Source organism: Vidua chalybeata, chromosome 16 (assembly GCF_026979565.1).
Source record: "Vidua chalybeata isolate OUT-0048 chromosome 16, bVidCha1 merged haplotype, whole genome shotgun sequence".
NCBI lineage: Eukaryota > Metazoa > Chordata > Aves > Passeriformes > Viduidae > Vidua > Vidua chalybeata.
The window spans coordinates 12,291,854-12,315,707 of record NC_071545.1 but is presented as its reverse complement, the minus strand read 5'-3'; the positions used below and the strand labels follow the sequence as shown (position 1 = coordinate 12,315,707).

Sequence of the window (23,854 nt, the reverse complement as noted above, 5' to 3'; positions counted from 1 at the left end):
CTCCAAGCACAGCCTGGAAAAATGTTTCCAGGAATTGCCGTCATCAGCCCCGAAGCCAAACTCCCTTTCTCTCCCGGTATGAATCATGCGGATGTGAAACGCTTGTGTTTCCGGAATCCAGCTGGATTTACTGCAAAACCATCTTTGCTACTCACCTGCGTGTGTAAATCTCCGGCGTTTTTCCAGTGTCTTCCAGTTACGCTCTTGCTTCCTGCTGCAGAAAAGTGCACAGGGCAAAGTGCTCCGGAAAGCCAAAGCTGCTGCCTCGTCGGAGAGAAACATCCTCTCCTTTCTCCCAGCTGCACTGAATCTGATCCTACCTGCTGGTATTTTTAGACAGGAGAAATTTGGAGCTCAGCCGCGTTGCTGTGAGCTGTGGGAGCGTTATCAGTGCTCAGGGCTGAGGGAGCAGGGGATGGAGAGGGGTCAGCATTCCCCTGGCAGGAGCAAAGAACCCATCAGCCTCTTGAGCGCTGGCTATAAATAGCCAGGAGGAACAGAGAGGAACAGCATGCCCTGGCCATGGGAAGGAAGGCTCTGCTCTCTGGGTGCCAGCACAGCACCAGGTCCTGCTCAGTGGGAAGAGGGAAGGGCCAGGGTGGTAATTTCCCAAGGCAGAAAGAGGAACACACATGTGGTTCCCCCTTTTACATTAATAATCAATGAGTCTGTGAATGCTTCCAAAGGTTTCCTCTCCTAAACAATCTGCAGAGGATGTGGGTAGTTCCAGCTCACGCTCCAAGCCTGGCTTTGTTTGAACTGGGGCATCTCAGGAGATCTTTGAGAGTCTGCCAAGAGACAATCGTCAGGTTAACGCTGCTCTTTGGGGCAACTGAGCTGCCAGGGATCTTCCTGCGTTACTCTGTTACATCTCCTCCATCTCCCCCAGCTCAGAATGGGAGTCCATCAGCCTGGATTGTGCTCCTGCGCTCAGCACAGCCGCCAGCTGGTGGGGCAGCGAGCAGAGTACTCTGAGTGTTTGTGAGGGGGAGAGGAGAGGGAGAAATCTCCTCTCTGCCTGGGACTTACGTGCTAAGCAGAGAAGAGCTTTGCTGTGTGGGGAAGCTGCCCTGGTTTCATTTGCATCTGTTTGTTCAGATGGCCCAAGCTCCTGTGTGAGCAGGTTCAGTCTTTAGTGAGGACCTGGCTGACCTCTTTCTGGCCAACTTCAGACCAAGAAAATTAAAGCACCTACATGGCACTTGAGGTGGGTGTGGACTAGTGGTGTCATTTAGACCAACACAGGAAAAACCCGTGGAGAAGAACTAATCACATCAAAACTGTGTTAGCAATCTCAGAAAACAAAACACCTTTTATTCCTGGGGGGGAGTTGCTGTTTCTCTGAGACAGCAAGGGCTTGGGGTGAGGAAGGCTGGAAGCCAGTGACGTGAGCAAAGCTGGCCCAAGGCTGCCCCAGGCTAGTTGTCCTCCCACCGCCAGCGATGAGGGGATGATTCCCCTTTGGACAGTTTTCTGGAACTCAGCTTCCTCCGCAAGGAGGAAAATTTGTCTCCAAGGACTTTGCGTAGCCCAGTGCTGTCCCTAGCAAAGGGCAGGTCCTTCCTCATAGCAGGCAGCTGGCCTGTAAACATTTCCCACTTAGCCAGGGCATCCACTGTCTTGTCCACTTGAGCCAGTTCCTCCTCAGAGACGTTCCTCTCCAAGGCAGCAATGCACATCTCCAGCCACAGCTCGTAATCCTTGATGGTGTCCGTGGCCTTGGTGTGCCCAGGGAGCCGGGGCTGGCCCTGCCCCTCGGGCACTGAGCTCTGCTGCTCGTCCTGCTCCAGCTCCGGCCCGATGGACAGGCCCTGGCTGCAGGTGTCGGGGGTCAGCGGCTCGGACAGGGAGGTCACGGCCTCGGAGTCGTTCTCACAGCACATCCCAGAGTCGGAGCTGAACGGGAGGATGTCCTCTGAGGCAGACAGCTCTGCTGACTCCTGCCTTGGCCACGTGGACAGCACGGTCTGTGTCCAAGCATAGAGCTTCTGTGGTGAGAGGAGAAAGGTTTCGTTGTGGAGGATGAGAGACGCCAGTTACACATTCCCCCGTGTTTGCCAGGTAAACCTGTTTATCTTGGGTGGCTCAGCTGCAGCTGCCACAGTCCTCTCTGCCAGACAATGGGCTCAGACAACTCCTGGTGACCCTACAAAGCAGGAGCTTTCTCTTGTCCCATTTTCTTGGACTGTGGCAGAGCTGCCTCCAGTCAGATATGGACTTTATCTGCCCTGCTATTGAAGGTGGTAGGAGAAAACTGTGCCAGATCACTCCCTGCTGTGTGAATGTGATCTCCAGGAGAGGCAAACCAACGCCTCTCCAGAGGAAACTGTGTCATTATAAAAACTCCTCAGATAGTGGTGAAAAATTGTTTCATCATGTTGTTAATGCCTGTGGTAATGTGCATTTTATTCCCAAGAATAGCTCTTCCCCTCCCGAGCTGCAAGGAACAAGTGGGTAGGCTGGCTCTAGGAAAGAATTAATGAAAGGAAAATGTCTGAGACAATTTCCTTTTTAAATATTAAATGCCACAATGAGGCATATAACAGGTTGCTCCTGGCACATTTGTTCCTTATGCTTTAGGGAATGAACCAGTACTCCAGTCATGCCTGGGTAAAAGGTGATCTCGTCTGCCTTGTTTCCAGTGTTGAGGGGTTTTTGTGTGTGTTTTTCAGTTTTTCACACTCCTGTGGCCTATTTCTTCCCCTTTACTTTCTGTACCTCCCACTGGTCCATCTGCAAAGCCCCCACTTGCACAGCAGGGACAGGATTAGCCTGGGCTGTCCTCATGGTGTGCCAGGCACGGAGCTGGATCCGTCCCTGCTCAGCTCACAGGGAGCTGCAGAGTTTGAGGAGCAGGCAGGAGATTCCCAGCCCTGTGGAGCTCCCTTCTCTTACAGCCCCCCACTTCTCCCTCCTCCTTTCCTCCTCTATTGCTGTCTCTTCAGGCAAGTGACAGAAAGGATAAAGAGCTCAAATTGAGTGGGTGGGAGAAATCGGCCCTGCTTCTCATTTCAGTCTGAGCATGGAGCCTCGGGGAAGAATTCTGTACAGGAATAAAATGGACTCTTTCAGTTTAGCTAATCCACCCTGCCCCCTCCCTCTGGGACAAGAAAAATTGTAAAGGGACAACTTTTCTCCTGCCTGGTCCCACCTCCAGTGGCCCTTCTCTCCCTCTGGGTTTATCCAACAAAGGCAGTGCCAGAAGCTGCAGTGGGAGCTGGGCTAGTGAAGGGGACAGCAAAGCTCTGGAAAGCTGCAAGCAGCCCATAATTTTGTAATGGCTCTAAATTCCCAAGAATAGTGAATCTGGGAAGGAATCCCAGTTGCTACTTAGCCCAATTCCCAGGAAGAAAAAAGGCTGTGGAGATGTGGATTTTCCAACAGTACATTTGGATTGTTCAAGGCAAAAAAAGGGGATAATCGACTCAGGATCACTGCCTGAATTCCCAGAATCTCTTCAATCTCTGTCATCCTTTGGGTGGCTTATTCATTTGAACTTTGGGTGGGTTTAAAGGGCTGCAGCCTCTTATGTTCTCCTGTTTAACCAGGAAGGGATGAGCTCTGTGTGGGTTTTATTTACCTGCAGGCAAGAGCAGCTGAAGTGGATGTCCACCCCAAGGATGTCACTAAGACCTGTCTGTGTGTGTGTGGCCACTGCAAACTCATCCAGCCACCATGTGAGGACAGCCTGGGATGCTGCACCAGCAGCAGGTGGAAATGTTGATTGTGGTAGGGAAACACCAGGAAAATTAGCTTGCTTTCAGTTCTCAAGATGACTCATGCTGGAATAAGCAGCTGGAATAAAAAATGGAGTGTGGTTCTGAGTACAACTCAGATAAATAACTTGAGGGGCTCTTTCTGCTGCATAAGGACTGGTTTCCTGCCCTGCATGCTCCTCTGCCCCAAACCATGTCTCAGTTGCAGATCTGAGCAGAGTTGCCTGCTGCTGCCGAGGCACAGCTTGGTTCTGGCATTTCCTGTGGTTATTAGGAGTGTCTGAAGCTGTTTTGTGGCAGGTGGGGATCTGTGATAGTTTCCAAGAGGAAATGTGACTTCAGACTTACATTTAGTGTGCTTGGCAAGTTACCTTTGCTCTCTGTTATTGTCTCAAAATGCTTTCTGCTCTCTTCTGTCCTGTTCCTTAACTATTTAATTCATCTCTGGCATTTATGTCTCCTCTCAACATTATGGCAAAGCCTCTTACAGAGATTATCTCAGCTCTCTTACACCAGCTTGTACTGTATCTAGTTGAGCTTTGCGTTCTCAAGGAAGCAGATGTGACATTTGGCAAGTGCATCATGCCTTTGAGTTTGTGTTCCCTGTCACCAGAGGATGCTGAGCCAATTACAGTACTTGCTGCAGGTGTAAAGGCAAAAATATTTCTAGAAAAGATTAATGCAGGTGGCCATTCTCTTCTAGAAAGCACTGGCTGGATGCTGACAGGCTGAGTGTTTAAATAAAGCAGAATTTATTTGCTTTATTTAAGCAAGATCCTCTGGTGGTCTGGGCAATTTAAACACTTCTCATACAGAAGTAGGGACCAAACAGCCACAGAGTCAGAGAAGGGCCTGGCAGCACCACAGATAAGTAGGAAAGCCACAAAAAAGTTTGTGTTTCCCCACAGTCTTTGCCATGTTTCTGTGTATCTGATTCCATGCTGAATGGAACCAGAGGCATCTCCTTTCTCATTGTGCTCGTATCTTGTTACAAATACAACCCACAGACTTTAAAACAGGCAGCCACGGAAAATCCTGTCTCTGAACATGATGTGTGCCAGACAGGAATCACAACCAGGGAGAAGATGTGTGCTGAGTGAGAATGGGGACATTATTTCTGTTCCACCAACCATTTGGCTACTGAATCCTGCTTTTTAGACAGCAGAGGTAGAAAACCCTTTCAAGAGCTAAGGGTGTGTTAGCACTGTTCCTGATCTGTCTAAATGTGGTATTAGCAGTGGTATGGGTGAGAGAGAAGAGATAAAAGATGAGTCTGGGACCCTCCACGTATTGAGGGTAATAATCTGGGATGCTTTCTCATACATTTAAACAGAGGAATTGCAGCAAAGTACACACATAATATTTCTTCCCTGTTTCTTCCCAGCAGCCCCAGAGAGGCAAAAATCCAGGAAAGGACATAGCTGTGGGAATCCCTGAACTCACTGCTGCTCTTGCTTGCAACCTGCCTGCTCTCTCCACCTCATTTTTGGGAGTAGGAAAGTATGGCTGGACTGTGGCAGTGTCCCTTGGGAAGAGCCAAAAGCCCTGGAGCTTGTGCAAAGCGTTTTGTTGGTCAGAGCCTGTGTAGAACACCTCCAAGCTCAGGTGTGAGCTGCTGCCTCAGCACCTCGCACTGAGAGCTCCTGCCTTCACCATGCTGCTGCAGCACCTTCAGTGCTGGGGTTTGGGCTGGGCTGAGCCACCCTGTCCCTGCCCTGCCCCTGCTCCAGGAGGCTCTGGGGGATTGGGGCTCACCCTGTAGCGCTCGATGAGTTTGAAGCCCACGACGTGCTGCAGCTTCCGCAGGCAGATGGGGCAGGGCTCCAGGGGCCGCAGCAGCGCCTCGTCCAGGCTCAGGGCGCCCTGCATGATGCACTGCAGCCAGCGGCATGTCCCCAGCCCCATCAGGTGGCAGATCTCGTGACAGGTCACCTTTCAGGGAAGCAAAGATCACAGCAGTGCATGGTCACTCCTGTTTCCGCTGCCCTCCTCTTCCTCCTCTGCTGTTCCACCTTCCCTGCTCCCTGGCAGTCTGACCAGCTCTTGCTCAGCAATGGTTCTCCTCCAGCACAGGCTTTTCCAAGGTGAGAGGAGAACCTGGCTGCCTCTTCCCAGCTCCATGTTTGTGTAGTGGAGAAGGAGGGGTGGGTGTGGGTGAGGCAAATGTGGGGAGCCCTGTAGGCAGTTTGGAGCTGTGGGGCAGTGCTGCTGCTGCTCTTCCTCAAGGACAATGTGGTGGGTTTTGTTGTTTTAGGTTTTTTTTTAAAGAGGAAAAGCAGTCCCACTGGGGCCTGAAAAGAGCAACACAGCCTGTGTGAGAAATGTGCAAGAAGTTGTTGGCAATAACAGACCTGAGTCCTTCCAGAACAGACTCCATTAACATTTGTGCCAAAGCAGAAAACTGAGCTGGAGTCAGCTGGCCAAGCATGACTGCCTTGGGAACTGGCAACTGTGGAAAGGCTGAGGATGGAGGATTCCTCTCCTCCTCCCATTCACACTTAATATCATTTAAAATTATTACCGGAAAGGACCTCAAAGTAGAAAATCCTGAGCAAATACCAGGGGAGCAAAGGGAAGATGCTGGTGTGACTGCTCTGTGTGGGCCAGCTTTGGGAGGAATGCTGGAAGCAGAGCTGGAATATGGCAGATGTTGGGATGAGGGAGGACAGCACTCGTGAAGAGGATGTATTGGAGGTGAGGGGGGTTTAAGGGCATCTGCATTTAAATAGATGACTTGGCTGAGGTATTATACCTCAGATAAACTTGGCTGAGGAATTCTTCTCTTCCATCTATGTAACAGGTCTGGCACAGGGACCCCTCTCCTCAGGATTACCCAAGCACAAGTCTGGGAGCTGGGCAGGATTGCTTCAGTCCTGCTCCATGACACAACCTGGTTTAGTGGAAGGTGTCTCTTCCCGTGGTAGGGGTTTGGGACAAGATGGTCTTTAAGGTCCCTTCCAATCCAAACCATTCTGTGATTCTGAGGCAAGTCCTGTAGCCTCCCCATAACTGATGTTGTCGTTTGCTCCAGTGATGAGGGGAGTAGGAGTTGTCCATGCAGCGCACTAAAATGCAAGCTCTTTATGTCTGAATTCAGTGTGGGCTTAGCTGTGACTGCCTGTGCTTCTGGGAGCAGTCTCATGGCTGCTTCACTGGGCTGAGACATGGATGATACCCTGGCCTGAAATATTTAACCCTACCCAGGAAGAAACACGGGGTGCAGGAGGTTGCTGGTCCTACCTTGCAGCACTGGACCATCTCCTGGGCACTGAACTGCAAGGTCCTGTCTCTGCCCTCCTTGCTGACTTCACACAGCTCTTCCTTCTGCGTGGGTGGGTTCAAGCTGCTACAACCAGCCTGGGGGAAATCCCCAGAAAACCTGGCAAAGCTGCAGACTCCCACTTCTGTGAAGAGAGGGGAGTACAAGTCAGGTATCTGCTCTTTTACAACTGTCTGTCACCTTAGGCAGCATGAAAATACAGCTGTGGGAGCACAGTCCAGCTGGGCACACAGGCTGTGATGAGATCCACTCCCCAAAAGGTTTGTATCACCTCAGTTGCCTCTGTCTGGATCAGGAGCCTTGATCCCCCTAATTTCACACTGGGGAGAAGTTCCTCTTACTAGGGAATAGCATGTTAAGGATAAGATTTGGCTATTCCAGTCTCACAGGGAAGGGCTTTTTGGTACAGTACTGCCTTATTCACACACTCTGCTAGATCACCATGGGACACCAACCCACCTTGTCCTGGCAGGAATTTGCTGAATGTGAAGCTCCAGGTCTCACATGGGTAAAGGTCCAGCAGGGTAAGTCCAAGGACACACAGGGCATCCATGGGCTTGTTGTTCTTCAGGAAATTCAGGATCCCATCTGCACAAATACAAGAGAGATATTCATTTAAATGAAGAATCCCTGGAAGACACAGAGCCAGAATTTCTTCTGCTGGTGAGGAGGAGGATGTAATCCAAGCCTACAGGCAGTCAGATCTGCTGGATTCATCATCTCAGGTGGAGAACCATGGCTGTGTAGCCCATCTCTGAAATCAGAGAAGACTTGACTTTGGAAGTGGTGCTGGGCACAGAGTCAAAACAAAGCAGAGATGCTGATGAATTCAGTACTAACCCATGGAAATGAGCACCTGGGAGCAGAATTTCCCTACATGCAGCTCAGAACTGAGCTGGAACAGCCCCAGGGCTGCAGTCCTGGGTCTGTGCTGAGCATGTGCTGCCTATAGTGCCTGCAAACATCTCATTCCAGGTGGATGTTTGTGCAGTGCAAGTTTGGCAGCTGGCAAAGCCAGTACCATGGGGAACTGTGTGACACTTGAACCCAAATTTCCTATCATGAAAGGCCTGCGAGTTCCCCCCCTGCACCACCCAGGCCAATAATTTACTTTGGCTCTGGACAGGGGATGGGAGAACTCAGACTGTACCAAATCAGAGCCTCCCTGCAGAGCTGATCCAATGGCTTTGCAGAGCTGGACCTAAACATAATAGCACTGAAAAATACAAACAGTAGAGGAAAATATGATGAAAGTCACTTTGTTTTTTATTCCTGTTTCCAGCCTCAAAGCTCTGGGCTTTCCATGGGAACAGGATTTCTGCCTTTTCACTCCCTTCCTCATCCCCTCCCAGCTCAGGCAATGAAGGGCTGTGTCAGGCATTTCCTAAGGGAGAACTCGTGCCCGTGTGCCAGGCTGGTGTCTTTGTGGGCTCCCTGCTGCCAGGTCCTTCCTCACCTGCGTGGAGCTGCACCCTGTCCGAGTCCCGGCTGTGGCGGAAGCAGCAGTGGATGGAAGAGACTGGGATGGAGGGAAGGCACTTCACACGCAGGCCCAGGAAGAAAGACTCCACACAGCTCTGGAGGGAATCCAGCAGCGAGAGCCCAGCGGGGCCTTCGATTAAATCTGAGGAGAGAAGCTCTCTGTCAGTCCCTTACAGCCAGGGTGAACATTAGGGTCTGACCGGGTTTTGTGGCCCTGGCCACAGCACCTGGGCAGGCTGGTTCATTCGGGAGTTCACTGCTTACTCTGGGATGTGGTGGACACCTCTGGATGGTTATGGATGTAGAGGAGAAGAGGGAGCTCTTTCTGAGAGGTTGCTCAAGGCATTAGTATGCTCTCATTAGCAGAGCAGATGTGCTGGAAGGTTGTCTCCTGTTTAAGTTGTGCAGAATGATTAACGTGGGAATGGGTGGCTGTGTTTAATGAGCCATCAGAGAGAGACCTCCAGAAATGCTGGTTTTCCCAGTATTGTTTCATACTTTGATATACATATATGCATAAATTCATAGCGAGCCTCACCCAGGGGCACACATACCATTTATATGGCAGGTCTACCACCACGGCTTGTGACTCTGGACTGGGGGCACTGCCTGTTACACTTGTCTTTGCTGTGGCCATTGCATTTGCAGGTGAGTCCTTAGGGGAGGGTGTTAGCAACACTCAACACCACCCACGGCCCTCCGGTGTCTCTCCAGGCAGCCCAGTGAAGATCCCCCCCATTACCTATAGGCTGCAGGTAAATGTGCTTTCGGCAGAAGTTCTGCTTCCTCCTCAGCATGGCGTGGTAGAAGGTCTCGAAGTCCTCGGGGGCATCGGGGTGGCTGAGCAGCCAGTCGAAGGCCGTGCGGATGAGCAGCGTGCAGAACAGCGTGCGCTGGGGGTTGTAGGCCTCGGACAGGAACAGCTTCTCCGCCCTGGAGAAGGCCTTGGCGTAGAGCTCCTGCAGCGCGGGGTCGGTGGAGATGAGCGCGTCCTTCAGAGCGCGGGGCCCGAAGCTGAACTCCTGCGCGTGTTTGCACTGCAGCATCGCGGGGCACGGCGGCGGCACGGCCTGAGGGGGGACACGGCCATCAGCGCCTGGCCTTCTGAGGGACAGGGAACCTCCTTGTGCCTGGGGCACAGGGCCATCAGTGCCTGGCCTCACCAGGGACAGGGAACCTCCTCATGCCTGGGGGACACGGCCATCAGTGCCTGGCCTCACCAGGGACAGGGAACCTCCTCATGCTTGGGGGACATGGCCATCAGTGCCTGGCCTCACCAGGGACAGGGAACCTCCTCATGCTTGGGGCACAGGGCCATCAGTGCCTGGCCTTGTGAGGGACAGGGAACCTCCTTGTGCCTGGGGCACACGGCCATCAGTGCCTGGCCTCACCAGGGACAGGGAACCTCCTTGTGCCTGGGGCACACGGCCATCAGTGCCTGGCCTCACCAGGGACAGGGAACCTCCTCATGCTTGGGGGACACAGCCATCAGCGCCCGGCCTCGCAAGGGACTGGAAACCCCCTCACGCGTGGGGGACATGGCCATCAGCGCCCGGCCTCGCCAGGGACAGGAAAGCTCCTCACGCTTGGTGCTTGCAGTGGTGTGCCAATATCCCGGCTGCAGGGTGTGGTGGGATTCTGTAAACACTGCATGCTGTGCTCCAGGCCCTATGCTTCGTGTGGGAGTGGCCGTTATGGGTTCTCCATGTCCCCATGGATGTCACTGGCTCAGGGACCGTGTGACAGGAGATGGTGCTCAAGAATGCACAGCCCCAAAATGGTGCCGGGTGTCCGGGGTAAACCAGATGGCTTGACTGGTTTGGGGTTTTTTTGGCACTCTCTCCTGAAGCCCCAGTACGATGGGAAATACCTCTGAGCGTTGTGCAACTTGTTGCACTGGACCTTGTAGGATATGGAAAGATGGTGTTCCTATTTGCTTGGGATAAACCACACTCCTTGGAACAGGTCCAGGTCAGGAACAAAGAGGTTGATATTGGTCTTTATATGTCAATCAGAAACCTAAACTTCTGCCTTACCTGACACCAGTGAAAGCAGCTGCTCTCTGGTGGCAATTTCCTCTAACACCTTTTAATCCTAGCTATTATCCCAGGGCATCTGCTGGCTCCCAGTGCTGTTGTCAGGCTGCAGGATTTGGGGAGGTTTGCCCAGCCAAGGTGGGACTTGCTGGGTGAGGCTGGTGGTGCCTCTCTAGCAGGACACGCTCGGGCCCATTGCCATCATGTCCCTCCATGAACAGCTTCATGTCACACTGTGTTAGCATCAGCAATGCTGGGGATGATGTCAAGTGGTAAATAAAGAGCAAATGAAAGCCTACAGCACAAATTTGGAGCATCCTGGAAATATCCTCTCCAGGGTCCTTTCTAAGACCAGCATTCCCCAAAGCTGTAGAATTCCTATTCCTATTCCTATTCCTATTCCTATTCCTATTCCTATTCTGAGCACCTATTCCTTCACCCACTACAGTTTATGCACTTGGGGAGGTGCCAGTGAACACCTTGGGGAGAGGGAATCAGAAGAGGAAACAAAGCACAGCCCCCGTGACTAATCCATGTCTGGATTTTTCCTTTAGGTAAGGAGAGCATGCCAAGCAGAATTGGAGCAATTTGGAGCAGTGCTTTGGGCTTTTTGCCTACCACAGGTAAGTGCTCCACCTGTTCACAGCAGATTGAGAAATTCAGGGGATATATGCACAAAAGCCCAGGGTTTCTAGAAATAAGTGTTACCTTCTTCTAGGCAAGTTCATAATAACTTAAAAGGAGCCAGAAAAGCTTTCTGTGTGGACACCAAATGAATCTGCTGCTGACCATCACTGGTCTAGCAGCAGCATTCAATCACAGAAAAAAAAAGAAATAGATTAAATATTTTAAGGAGGAACTGGTTAAGTCTATAATTTAAGTAGGTCTGCAGCCTAGTTCTGCCAGGTAAATGACATTCAGTGGTCCCTGAGGACAGCAATATGATTAAGAAAATTCAATATTTTAAAAAAGTAGTACCAACATGAGCCAAAGCCTCTCCTCAGTTATGCAGAGGTGGTTTGCACTGTAAGAGGAAAGTGGCAGCCCATTAAATTTAACTTTGCATTCCTTCTCATCTAACCCTTGGGAAGAGCTGTGTATGTATTGGTAGTCCTTAAAAGGGCTCATTTAGTGTGATCTTTTTTGTCTCTAAGGGTGTGTAGCTTGGAGAAGGACTGGATAAGCAGTTTACTTTCATTTTTGCAAGCTTTGTATTTCACTCACATTAAAGGCTGACAGCAGGTGGCACGGGGGGATCTGAAGTGCTACAACGGCCTTAATCCAGTGAAAATTTAGAAAAAAAAAAATCTGTGATACTTTCTCAGCTCTTCTTACTGCCTAAAATTGTCCAAATTGCTCCAGCTGGTTTTTGCAGGGAGCAGCAATAGTTTGTGTGAGGTTTCTCTGCTCTTGGTGACCCAAATCTCTACATTTCTGACTTGCTTCCAGATTTGGAAGCACAAAGTGAGAGTCTGACCCCAGCAGGTCATCAGGAGTTTTGCCTTGGACTAGGGTGAAGATTGGCATTTTCCTAATGGACAAGATTTCACTTGTTCTGCACAACCTTTAAATACAAGCATCCTTTTCCTGGTGATTGCAGAACTTTCACTGGGGAACTCGTAGCAATGTTCAACTGCCCGAGGATGTGATGCTATGAGCTGCTGCCTGCCTAGTGCAAGTCAAGAAAGAGACTTTGCACTCAGGTTGAGACTGATCATGTTAAAGGATTTAAATTTCAAAGATTCTGGAAGCATGAGCTGCTTTCATTAATGTTTTGGGCAACAACTGGAGTGTTGGTCTGAGGAGGAGGAGCTGGTTAGAAAATGAATGGATTTTTCTCAGCTAAATGGGAAGCAGCAGAGTGGATGTATGTGACAGCAAATACAATGAGTGCACAGTCTTGTAGTAAGTGTTCCCCCCAGGGTCCCTCATGGAGTATAGTGTGAGCCCAAAGCTATGGGATATACATTGTTTCCCTAGACTTCCTAAAAGGGGACATTCACCCAGCTCCAGACATTCCCAGCTGTGTCCATGGGTGTTTTGTGATGTTCCCCATGCCCAAGGGTGCCCATGACGACGCTTTAGTGGTTCAAAAGCTCAGGCACAGGAATGCATTTGCAGGAATTCAGTCTGGCATGACATGTGCCTCCTTCTCCTGGAGACTCTGGCTTTGCTTCCAACAGAACAGCAGCAACCCATTACACTCTCCAAATCCAAGACAATTACTTCTCTTTAGTAAGCTTTTCTAAAATACTTCATTGGAGAAAATTAATGCTTCAGAAAAATTTTGTGGACCACCTTTGGTGGTTGAAAAAAGAAGCCCTTTTACCACATTAGCCATAGTATATGTTATTTGTCTTGTTCTAATATATGGATATGGTGTTTCATTAACTAGAGCAGAGCAACAGGGCTTTATAATTTGTAGCTCTTGTGCTGCGGATGCCTGGTGTAACTCCCTGAGGCAGTCCCTCACTGCACTTCAGCTTGGATAGTTTCTTTCCCAGCTCAGTTTTTAAGATGACAAGGTGGGGATGAAAAAGTGGAAGCAACAATGCATCCTTCTGCCCTTCAGGTATTTCAGAAGATGTCCTGCCTTTAAAGAAGCTGATTTGGCTCCTTGTTAAATGACAGCTGTGGGACCTGACCAGCAAGTCCTGGGGAGGAGAAAGTAACTCCTTTTTTTAAAAGGCCAGTAATTTGTAGTTGCACTTAAGAAAATTCATTAAGCAAAATAATAATGTAGAGATCTGCTGCAAGTGGAGACACTCCCCACATCGACTCCTGTGCCTTTTTTACTTTACCATTAGGAAAACATCCTGTTCCCAACACAGATTTTGTTGCTCCATCTCACAGCCATTTGCTAACACTGTAATTTTTCCTAAACCAGGAGCAACTGTGTTGGACCACATGAGATCCATGAAGGTTGGACCTGATGATCTTGGAGGTCTCTTCCAACCTCAGTGATTCTGTGATATGAAGGAGCAATCAATGTCCCTGTGTGCAGGATGGACAGGATCCAGGGGCAGGGAAGGACCCTTGCTGGGAATCTCATCCACTCCATGGAGATCCTCCTCTTTTTTTCTGTTATTTGCATATTTCATTTCATCACCTCCACACAGTGCAGAGGAGACACAAAGAACCCAAAAGTTTTGTCACTTGGCTCCTTGTCTGCTCCTGCCAACAACCTTTTCCAAGGATTATGTTGTAGGACTCCAGTTGTGGCCTTTCGGCTTGTGGTGCTCCACACGGCAGGAGCTCCAACACACTCCCTGAGTCTGGCTTTCAGCACCACTCCGAGATTTCAGATCAGATTGGGCACATTACACAAATCTGTTCACTATGGAATCTGACAGATTTTATTTTCATGGTGAGTGTTTTCACAAGGAACACCCCAAAATCCAGGATCAGCATGTGACACCTGAGCAGTATGTACACTCCCTTTCCCACAGTAACCTCTTAATGTGCTTCATGTGCAATTCAGGTTACTCATAAATAATTCTCTTTGCAAATCAGACACATATAAATTATTCTCTGTAATTGAAAATTACCTATGAATTATTCTGTTTGTAATTCATAGATATGTCATTTATTCTCTAATATATTGACATTGCTTTCTTGGATAGAAATGCCCGGGGCTGACAGTAACAGGGTGATTCTCAAAGGCCGAGGCAATATCATACAGTGTGAGTTCATTTGGGATATTCTGACAAGACAGGGATGTGAAGAAATTCCATGTACAGGTCCAGAAAGGACACTCAGTGCATTATGGAGTTATTTGGTATTGTATAGGATTTGACCCTAACATTGCAGAGATTGTATTTTTATTAAGTTGATTATTCTAAAGTTATATATTTTATAAGCCAACTTGTAAGTAATTTCTAGCTCTGACTTTCCCATAGGCACTGCAGATGCACAGAAGGAGATTCCCTCTGTTCCCTTCCCCTCTCAGCTCTTGTGAAGTATTTGGAGGCAAACTGACTTAACCTGTCTCTTTGTATGTCAGAGGGACATTAGCTGGGTCTCTTAACACTGATTAATTACCTTTGTTAGGTGCTGTACTGTAAACAAGCAGTGATAGTGCAGAAAATTCATCGTCAGTCAACAGAAATGAAAAGCCCAGAGCAAACATAACGAGTGATAACTAATTATCAACACATGCTCCAGTTACTTAATAGCCCTTTCCCTGAGATTTGCACTTGGTGTCTGCTACTGCTGCTCCAGGATCAGCCTCTCCTTCTCAGTATTACACCAATGACAGCCTGAAAGCAATTTTCTCAATTTATTTGTTTACATTTATAGAAAGATATTTCTCTTGACTGAGAAGCTCTGCTCCAAATAAAATTCTCACTGGTCCAGCTCCTTCCTCATGGAGTTCAACACAGCCCCTACACAGACCCAGGCTTTGCCTGCCAAGTAGGCTCAGCTCTTGGGGTCACACCAAATCTCTTTGGCCAGGCTCAGACCTGGTTTTGAGATACTCAGCAGTTTTCAGAATCAATCCCCTCTGCTCACAGAGAAAATCCACTCCGGACCTGCTCAGCCCTCTACTTGCACCCCCGTGGAGCTCTGGCATCCTCTGTCCACTTGGCATTAAGTGGCCACAAAGCACTGAGTCAGATCTCTGTGTGTTCCAGCCCAGAAACTCAGATAAAGCCTTCTGGCCTCACGTAGTGCCAGATCCCAATAATATTTGTGTGTAATGTCTCTAGAATATGTCTGTGGCTCAGAAACAGATGGTCTCAGGAAGAGTCATTCCTGGTGCTGTGGAAACCTTCAGGGATTCACACGTGCATTTACCAGGAGGAGAATGTGCCTGTCCTATTGGAACTGTGATTGATGTGTTACTGCTGCAAGACTCAGTGCTGCAAGTTTGTCCTCCCAGGAATCTGCCTCATTAATTAACTTGGACTGCTGGACAATTAGATGGACAACTCAACAATATGCAAAAAAGGTTTGCAAGGCAAAAGACAAGATTTGTAAAGGTCATTAAATACCTAAGATGGAAGCAGATGCTTCCTTTTGTCCTTATTTAAATATTCTTTTTTAAGTGTTCTTAAGTATTTAAGAACACATACACGTCCACTTTGCCTTTGATTTTGTTTTATGTTAAAGCCTGCTCTCTCAATATGCTGTGCTTCATTTTAATACGTCCTGAGGACATACATTATCCCTTTTTTCAGGCTTCTCCTCTACAGATTTTATTTATTCTATGCTCGTACAAAGCACTACCCTATTTTTCAGTGCCTGCCATTTGAGGCTCTCTAAGTGTCACACAAACATTCATGAACTTCTCTGTGCTACCCTCCAGAAAGTAAGCTGGCAGTATGTGCCTTTCCCCCTCCTCCCCCTCATCACCCATTTATTCACCATTTTCAGAGTTTTCTCTGTTCATTTTACTCTGGTTCAAGTGCCTGTGTTGCTTCTTCCATGCACACATGTGATGAAGGGCTGGCTGTGTTCTCCTTCCCTGGCTCTGACATGAAATAATCCTCTACAATCCATGTTGCATGCTGTGCACTTGCTAACCAGAGATCCAAAAGCACGGAGCAGCATCTATCAGAGCTGTACAACAAACGTAGCACTGCAGAGATAGCCGAGCTCTAATCACTCAGCTCCAGGCACTTTGCTCTTCATCATACTTGTCTAGACAGACTAAATGGTCTTTGCGAGACAACCCCGGTGTTAGCCAGGAAAGCGGCTGTGTTTTCCATACGGATGAACTCCCAAACAGGTATGGCTAAGGGTGGGTATTCCCTGGAGCACGGGCGGTATGAAAGTGCCTCATCCCGCGGTGAAAAGGTAAAAAGGCACGGGGATGCGGTGCCTCCTCCTCCCACCACATCCAGTGCTTTTTAAGTGATACCGCCAGGTCGGGGATGTTTGTGGGCATTTCACAGCCAAGGAGAAGGAAGGGGGTCCAAGGTGTTACTACAGCCAGCATGACTGGGGAGGGGGGGACAACGACAGAGCCCAAAGCCGCGGTTTCGTAGGGGCCGACTGTACCCTGATCACCAGCCAGCGCTGCCAGCCGGAGGGTTGCTGCGTGCCAGGCATGTTCTGGAAGGGCTGCAGAAGCAGGTGCTGCTCCTGGGACACCTGAACACCCCCCGGCCCCGCTGATGTGGAAAAGGGGCTGTGATTCCCGGTGCGGGAGTGGCCAGAGGATTCCCGGTGCGGGAATCACACGGGTGCGTGTGCAGGGAGGGAACGAGTCCCCCAGCACGCTGGGACGATGCACCAAGCACGAACACTGAGCTCACCCCGGGCACCGCAAACCCCGGGGAGGATGCACCAAGAGTGCCCGGGCAGGACCCCTGGAGCCGTGGGGATGATGCCCGGAGCGCAGTCCCTAATCCTCGGCGGGAGATGCCCCGAGCGCGGTCACCGGCCCCCGGAGGGGGATGCCCTAAAGCGTGACCCGCCGCCACCGGGGGAGGATGCCCCGAGCACAGCCACCATCGCCCGCGGAGCGATGCCGTCGCCGGATAGCGCTGCCCATCACCCCAGGAGATGCCCCGAGCGTGGCCACCCTCGCCCGCGGAGCGGTGCCCGTCACCCCTGGGGCGATGCCCATCACCCCGGGAGATGCCCCAGCTCGCCTGGGGGGTCCCGCCGCACGCCGGGGCCGCCCGGACCCCCCTTCCCGCCTGACCGTGCCCTCCCCCGATGAGGCGACCCCGCGACACCCCCGATCTGCCCGGGGGGACAGGACAGGACTCACCGCCCGCCGGGCCGGGACTGCGGAGGCCGGGAGGAGCGGCAGGGCCGGGGCACCCGGCTCGGGGCTGGCGAGGCGGAGCGGAGCCCGGCAGCGGCGGCGGCGGCGGCGGCAGGAGGAGCAGCAGGAGGAGGAGGAGAAGGAAGAAAAGGGGGAGCAAAGGGGGGCTCGGCCCCGCCGCCGGGAGCCCGCGGGATTCGCCGAGCGGCCGCGCAGAGCCGCCTCCTGCCGCGCGCGGGGCAACCGCCGGGGGGCGCCCGCGGGGAGCGGCCGGGACCGCGCGGGGCCAGGGGACACGGAGAGGGACACGGGGACAGGGACAGGACAGGGGACACGGAGGGGGACACGGGGACAGGGACAGGGACAGGACACGGGGACAGGGACAGGACACGGGGACAGGGACAGGACAGGGGACACGGAGGGGGACACGGGGACAGGGACAGGACAGGGGACAGGGAGGGGGACACGGGGACAGGGACAGGACAGGGGACACGGAGGGGGACACGGAGTGCAGGGACAGGACACGGGGACAGGGACAGGACAGGGGACACAGAGGGGGACACGGAATGCAGGGACAGGACACGGGGTGCAGGAAGGACACGGGGTCCGGGAGGGGACAGGGGATGGAGGGACAGGACACGGGGTGCGGAAAAGGCGCGGGGTGCGGAGGGAACACGGGGTGCGCGGAGCAGGTGGAGACTGGGAGCAGGACACAGGGTGCGGGTGGCAGACACGGGTAGCGGCAGGGGACACGGGGTCCGGGAGGGGACACGGGGTGTGGGATCAGGACACGGGATGCGGGATCAGGACACGGGGCGCGGGATCAGGACACGGGATGCGGGATCAGGACACGGGGTGCGGGATCAGGACACGGGATGCGGGATCAGGACACGGGGTGCGGGATCAGGACACGGGGTGCAGGAAGGACACGCGCTCCAGGAGGTGCGGGGTCAGGACGGGCGCGGTGGCGGCGGGTCCCGCTCGGCTGCCGGAGCCCGGGAGCGGGGCGGGAGCGCAGGCAGCCCCGTTTGGGGGAGCGCATTCCCGAGAGAGCCCGGGGCTGAGGAGCGCGGCGGTGCCGGGAGCTGGAAACCCTTTAATCTGTGCTCAAATGAGAGCTGGGCGAGGAGCGGCTGTCTGGGGACTGGTTGTGCCGGTGGCTGGTGCCATCCCCGCCCTGCGAGCCGTGTTTGCATTCGCCTTGATGCCTCGCAGCATCGCTCCCACATGACCCGGATGCATTTCTGTGTCCCACGATGTCCTTTAATTCGGGAATATTATCTGTTCTTGGAAAGGTTAATTACATTAAAGGAGTGGATCTCTGTTCCCATTTCTTCATGGCTTCATTTATTCTGCTTTTCATGTTTTGATCCTCTTCAGTGCTTTGATCCCTCATTTCTGCCATCCCTGGATGGGAGGAAAAAGGAATACTCTGGCTGGGACCCAAGTGTGTCCCTAAGTGACATAAACTGAAATTAGGAATAAAAATATATTTTACAGCCCCAGGGGCTGTAGCAGTGCTGGCAGCCCAAATGCCATCTGCACACCCAGCACAACCACGGGCCTTGCAAGGGCCAGCAGAATGTCCTGCTGGAGTCGTGGTGGCCACGGGAGTGGCCAGAGGACCGCGCGCCATGCTGCAGGATTAGCAAGCAGCAGGATGAGACCATCCCTGCTGCAGCCTGTGTGCCCGGGACCTGCATTGCTCTGAAGGCACTGGCAGCATCACTGGTGAAAAATTGCCCTAATTTGCTGCTCTCATAATCAGGCCAAGGCAAAGCAGCAGCTTCTCCTGGCAGCAGACGCTGCTCGTGAATCTTCCTTGTGGGAAACCTTCCTGAGATTCAGTGTGCGGGAAGGGCAGGAGGGAATTCTGAGGCCTTGCAACAGTATCTCCTTCCACTTCAACTGCTACCCAAAGCACAGGAGATGCCCTCTGTGCTGTTTTAATTGGTTGCTGCTTGTAATGAGACTTTATTTGTATTAATTACTTAAATTATGTATTTATGAGTTGCTCTGAGTACACCATCAACATGTTTAGAAGCATAACAAGCCTCAAAGAGTCAGCTCCTACATGAGGAATCTGTGAACTGGAAAAGCAGATGCACTGATACAGTGTGCTCCCAAAATGCACAATTATTTTATTTTTGTTAAACCTGTTGTAAACTTAAAAATTAGTCGTTGGCTTAGCTGCCAGCCCACTGACTGACCACAGGCATAGGTAAACAGGACTGGTGTTGTTGTTAAATGTTCTCATGATGATGCATTTATCCTAGGCAGGCACAGGGGGAGGTGGGCAGTCCTTGCCCAGCAGAGAGGGCAGTGAGGGAGAGGGAGGCAGGGACAGAGACAGTGATGAGGAAACAGCCACACAGTCACTCTGACTTTTTAGGAGGCGAGTGGTTTTATTAAGAGAGGATCAGTAGAAAAGGAAGGGAAAAGGGAGAAGGAGGTGGTCAAAACTCAGATGAGAAGACAACCAGGAGCTGGATGGAGCAGTGAATGAGAGGGATGGAGATTTGGGGCCGTGGAGGGAGCGGAAGGGCTCCGGGACAGCTGCACTGAGCATTTGCTCAGCTGCCACTGGAGCTGGTCACAGCAGAGACGTGATGCTCACCACAAGTGGCCTTTATCTGCAGTGATCAGCAGCAGTCACCATTCTGCTCTGAAATCAATTGTTTGTGCAATGCTGTGTTTCCTGGAGCAGCCACATGATCTGTGTCCTCCCCACGGCAGGATGTAAAGTACAGGGGTGCACACCTTGGGCAGGTGAGTGCAGGAAACTTCATGGGGCAGCACATCCTCAGGGAGAAGCAGAATGAAAAAAACCCCAAATATGCTGCCTGAGACTGGAATTTAGGTAACTGTAGCTATTTAGCTGAAGAAAGTTGTATAGATACACGAATAGCTCCATGGGGAGAAAAGGCAGGTACCCATGAGCTGTGTGTAAGCCAGAGAGAAGAGACAGCCCAAACCCACAGCTGCAGGCTGAAGGCAGACTAATTGAAATGAGAAAATAGGCATTAATTTTTTTAAAGAATGAAGTTGATTAGCTGCTGGAACAAATTACTGAGGAAAGTGAAAGTCTTCCCATGTGATAGTGTTTTCTATTCAAGATAAGATGCCTTTCCCCAAGTGGGCTTCAGCCAAGCACATGTTCCTGTGTTCAGCAGGGCAAGGATGGGGTGAAATGTGGTGGCCTCTGCTCTGAGAAGGTGAAGAGGTGACTTTGTGGCCCCACCTTGATTTCAGGAAATGAACTGAAGGCTGTGCTCCTGGTATGGATTTCTAAATCCCTCCTGGATGGTGCTCGTAATTTCAGTTTGTGCTGCTACCACGATGCATAAATGCACCCAAACTTTCTGGAAGTTTGGACCTCAGCAGCAGCCCAGAGAGAGCAGAGTGGGTTCAGCTCATGTTGTCTCTTTGCTGGTCAGTCACAGAACCCTGACCCACACTTGGGCAGCACTGTGGAACTACCAGCAGTTACTTTGATGTTGGTCCTAAAGCAACTGCAGCCACATCTGTCTCATCTTTGGACTGTGTTGTGCACAAGGAGGAGAATTAGGGAAATGCCCACACAAAAAAAAGTAAGAATCTAATCCCACATTGCTCCTTCTACAGAAATGAGTAAAGTACACAATTTGCTAGGAGGAGCAGGCTCAAAATCAAAGGGTGAGATCTCCTACATGTTAATGGTGATGGAAAGGAGGAGAAACGGGACTGACTGGTTTGCACAGGAGATTGAGAGTTCCCATCCTGGGAGTTACTGGGAGGATGTGGCACAGACCTGTCTGGGGTCAGGTTTGCTCTCTTTGCAAGTTCTGGTGGTGTGGTTCTGGTTAAGGGTCTGAAGCAGGAGATGAGGAGATATTAAAGTAGGGTTTCACCTTGGACTGGAGAGTCTGAGGGACCTCATCTGACAAGACTACAGAAGGTTTTTGCTTGCTCACTGAAATCAGTTGATTTGGCTCCCTGCCACACATCAGGGGACGTGGAAGGGGGATGAAGTGCTCCTTGTCTCCTCCACTGATACCATGAAAATGCAGTGCATTGTGCTGGTGCTGAGGAAAGGCCCCTCCTTTGCCCAGCTGCTGCCCTGCATTGGGCAGTGCCATCCCATGTGCCAGGACATGCCCTGTGATGCTGCCTCATGCCCTATCCATCACCCTTCCCCAAAAAGCCCTACAGAAAAACCTCCTGGAGGCGTGGATGAGCAGCACTGAGTGTGGCACTCTTGGATTTCCATGATCCCCTTGAGAAACCCGAGGGACTGGCAGCAGGGAAGGACAGCTTCTTCCTTCTGCAGGGGGTGGCAGAAGAGAAGCAGCAGGCACCTTCTGGTAGGTGATGGAGTGGGGGCATCAGTGTCCCTAAGGCAGAGCCAGGCCAGCAAAAATTGTCCCTCTCTGCTGTGTCCTGGCACAGTTCAGGCTCCATTGGCAGTTCAGGGAGGTTTTTAATGAAAACAAATGTTTGGCTGGTGTTACTGTAGTGCCACAGACTTCAAGGAGCAAGCAGAGAGAGCCCAGCCCCTCTTTGATTAGTGAGTGCAATCTGCAGCCACAGCTGATGCTGGAGGAGAAGATAAGAGAGAGAAAAAGAGAGCAGCTCTGGAGTGAAGATGAAAACACTGGGCAGAAGATCTGTGGGTGGATGAAAGGGAGCCATTTATTTGCAAATAAGTTGCTAGATCAGGTTTCATGTGCATCTGGGCAGCTTCTAATACTATGGGTTTATTCAGAGTTGAGAGTTTTGACTGGAGTTGGAGACTCTTGAGACATCAGCCCACACGTGTACCTGGTCCAAGTCTGTCTTGTGCCAATCTAAGGAAAATTTAAGGGTCTTCTACACTTTCTACCATCGATTTTTTGTCTCTGCAGGAAGTCAGTGTGGCTGCTCCATGATTCATTCCCATGAGGAAGCATGATTTCAGGTCCCCAGATGGTTGCAGAGGCAGAAGAGGGGGCAGAAATGTATTTTTACAGCCAGGAGAATGCAACTTCAGTGTACAAATTTGGCCCGGCTTAGAAGATCTGGGGAATATACAGAATGATTATTTATTTATCTATTTTCATGGTTGTCTTCTTTTTGGCTCTTCCTCTAGGCTTTAGGAACGCTGAGAAAGGAGGAGGCTGCTGCCTGAGCAATCCATCCCAGGATTTAAACTCAGCCTGGTATCTGGTCTGTGTTCCCTGGGATTCAGCAGAGTCCACTTATTGAGCCCAGCAGAAATAGCTTTTCACTTCCTGGTTTCAGAGGAGGTGTTAAGTAGGACATAGATAAATTTGGGAATATTAGTAAGGGAAGAAGGGCAGCTATTTCTTTTGAAATAAATCTTTGATAATAGATCTTTGGACAGAGAACTGGGAAGAGCTGCCTTTTATAGAGAGCTAAAGGATGAGACGTTTGCAGATAGGAAACTTTTTGATTCCAATAAATTATTGGGCAGAAATGGATGTCTGGGAGCATTTCAAGTTTCTATATATGCAGCCCTGTCTGGCACTGAGTCCTGCAGCATTTCAGCTCAGGGAGTGTCTGGCTGATGTCAACAGTTCAGGGCTGGGTCGTGTCCTGCATTGGCATCTCAGTCTACAGGAGTTTGGGGACTGCTGTGTGCCAGTGCAGGTGGAGAGGTCTTTGGTGGCACCCCAGCTTTAAGGTTTATCAGAGTTTTCCCTGAGATGTAGCGACATCAAGTCTCACATGGTCAGAAATGTGAAAGAGGCTCTCCCCACAGGAGAAGGGAGGTCTGTGACAGAGAGGCAGAGCCCTGCAATGCTCTGTCTGTGTAATTAAAACACTGCAGTGAGATGAGACACGAGATGGAGAGCAGAGATAGTTGGAGGCACTGAGAAACAGAAGCGTTTTCAAGTATTTTGCTGCAGAGGTGACTGGAGAACTTGCCTGCTTTTCCCTTTGTGCTGTCCTTCACCAGGTGACTCGTGCTGGGCAGCCGGGGGGGCACATCACTGACCCAGAAACCTCCGGGTGCCGGGACAGGAGTGGGCACTAAACCAAGCTCAGGCACGAGGCAGAGGGGAACCACAGGGCTGCAGAGCCTTGAGTCAGAGCTCATCTCTGTGCCTTGTTGGGCTGATGCATGGCTGTGATTTTTGGCTGGGAATTGACCACAGCCCAGTTTGCTCTGGGCTGGGTGAGGATCCGCTTGCGCCTGGTGATGCTACAAAGGCGGCTGAAGGCCAAGGGCTGTCGCTGGAAACCAACTGTGAATTAATACCCAGGGTGTGATTAACATGCTTTTTAAATGCATTCATGTCCTGTTGCACGGGCTGCAGCTCTTGTGTCACATTTGGTGTTCTCAGAACATTTATTAGCCTTACAGATCCCTTGATTATTGCTTTCTCTTTTATAATTAAGCCATGAAACCCAGCATGGTGCAGCTTATGCAGTATTAATTCATGGCTGGTGTATTCTGCCTGTGCCCTAGGAAAAGGCTAAATGCTGGCAGCTGGATTGCTCTCTGCACAGTTACTATTGTGAAATTTTTTAATATGATTATAAAAATCACATTCTGCTTGCATATGGGCAGCTTGGGGCTGTGCACTGCCGCAAGCAGTGAGGTGTGGTCTGACTTCCTCAAGAGCAGAATCTGTGCTCC

At 50.9% G+C, this 23,854-nt stretch overlaps 1 protein-coding gene and 1 long non-coding RNA gene across 3 annotated transcripts; one reads left to right on the top strand and one right to left on the bottom strand.

Moving 5' to 3' along the window:
• Positions 1 to 1,281: 1,281 nt before the first annotated feature.
• AMZ1 (archaelysin family metallopeptidase 1) lies at positions 1,282 to 17,365 on the bottom strand. Of its 2 annotated transcripts, none has more exons than XM_053957993.1 (7): positions 17,236 to 17,365; positions 9,221 to 9,548; positions 8,453 to 8,620; positions 7,456 to 7,584; positions 6,957 to 7,120; positions 5,472 to 5,648; positions 1,282 to 1,988 (listed from the first exon to the last, which is right to left on the bottom strand). In XM_053957993.1, exons 2-7 carry the CDS (start codon positions 9,522 to 9,524, stop codon positions 1,419 to 1,421), a joined length of 1,512 nt encoding a protein of 503 aa, XP_053813968.1. In that variant the 5' UTR covers positions 9,525 to 9,548; positions 17,236 to 17,365; the 3' UTR covers positions 1,282 to 1,418. The 2 variants fall into 2 exon arrangements, with proteins under 2 accessions (XP_053813968.1, XP_053813967.1); XM_053957992.1 differs by lacking the exon at positions 17,236 to 17,365 and adding an exon at positions 10,063 to 10,408.
• LOC128796405 (uncharacterized) lies at positions 9,395 to 15,511 on the top strand. Its single transcript, XR_008433797.1, has 3 exons — positions 9,395 to 9,449; positions 11,069 to 11,137; positions 13,402 to 15,511. It is a non-coding gene; the product is annotated as an uncharacterized LOC128796405 (long non-coding RNA).
• Positions 17,366 to 23,854: the final 6,489 nt, after the last annotated feature.

What these genes read in the sequence shown, in the direction of transcription:
- AMZ1 (XM_053957992.1), bottom strand. Translation starts at nt 10,131, where the DNA reads ATGCAGTGTTTACAGAATCCCACCACACCCTGCAGCCGGGATATTGGC. An exon ending in CACCACTGCAAGCACCAAGC is followed by an intron (nt 9,549 to 10,062) that starts GTGAGGAGCTTT and finishes GTCCCCCCTCAG; the next exon opens with GCCGTGCCGCCGCCGTGCCC. An exon ending in CAAATTCCTGCCAGGACAAG is followed by an intron (nt 7,121 to 7,455) that starts GTGGGTTGGTGT and finishes CTCTCTTCACAG; the next exon opens with AAGTGGGAGTCTGCAGCTTT.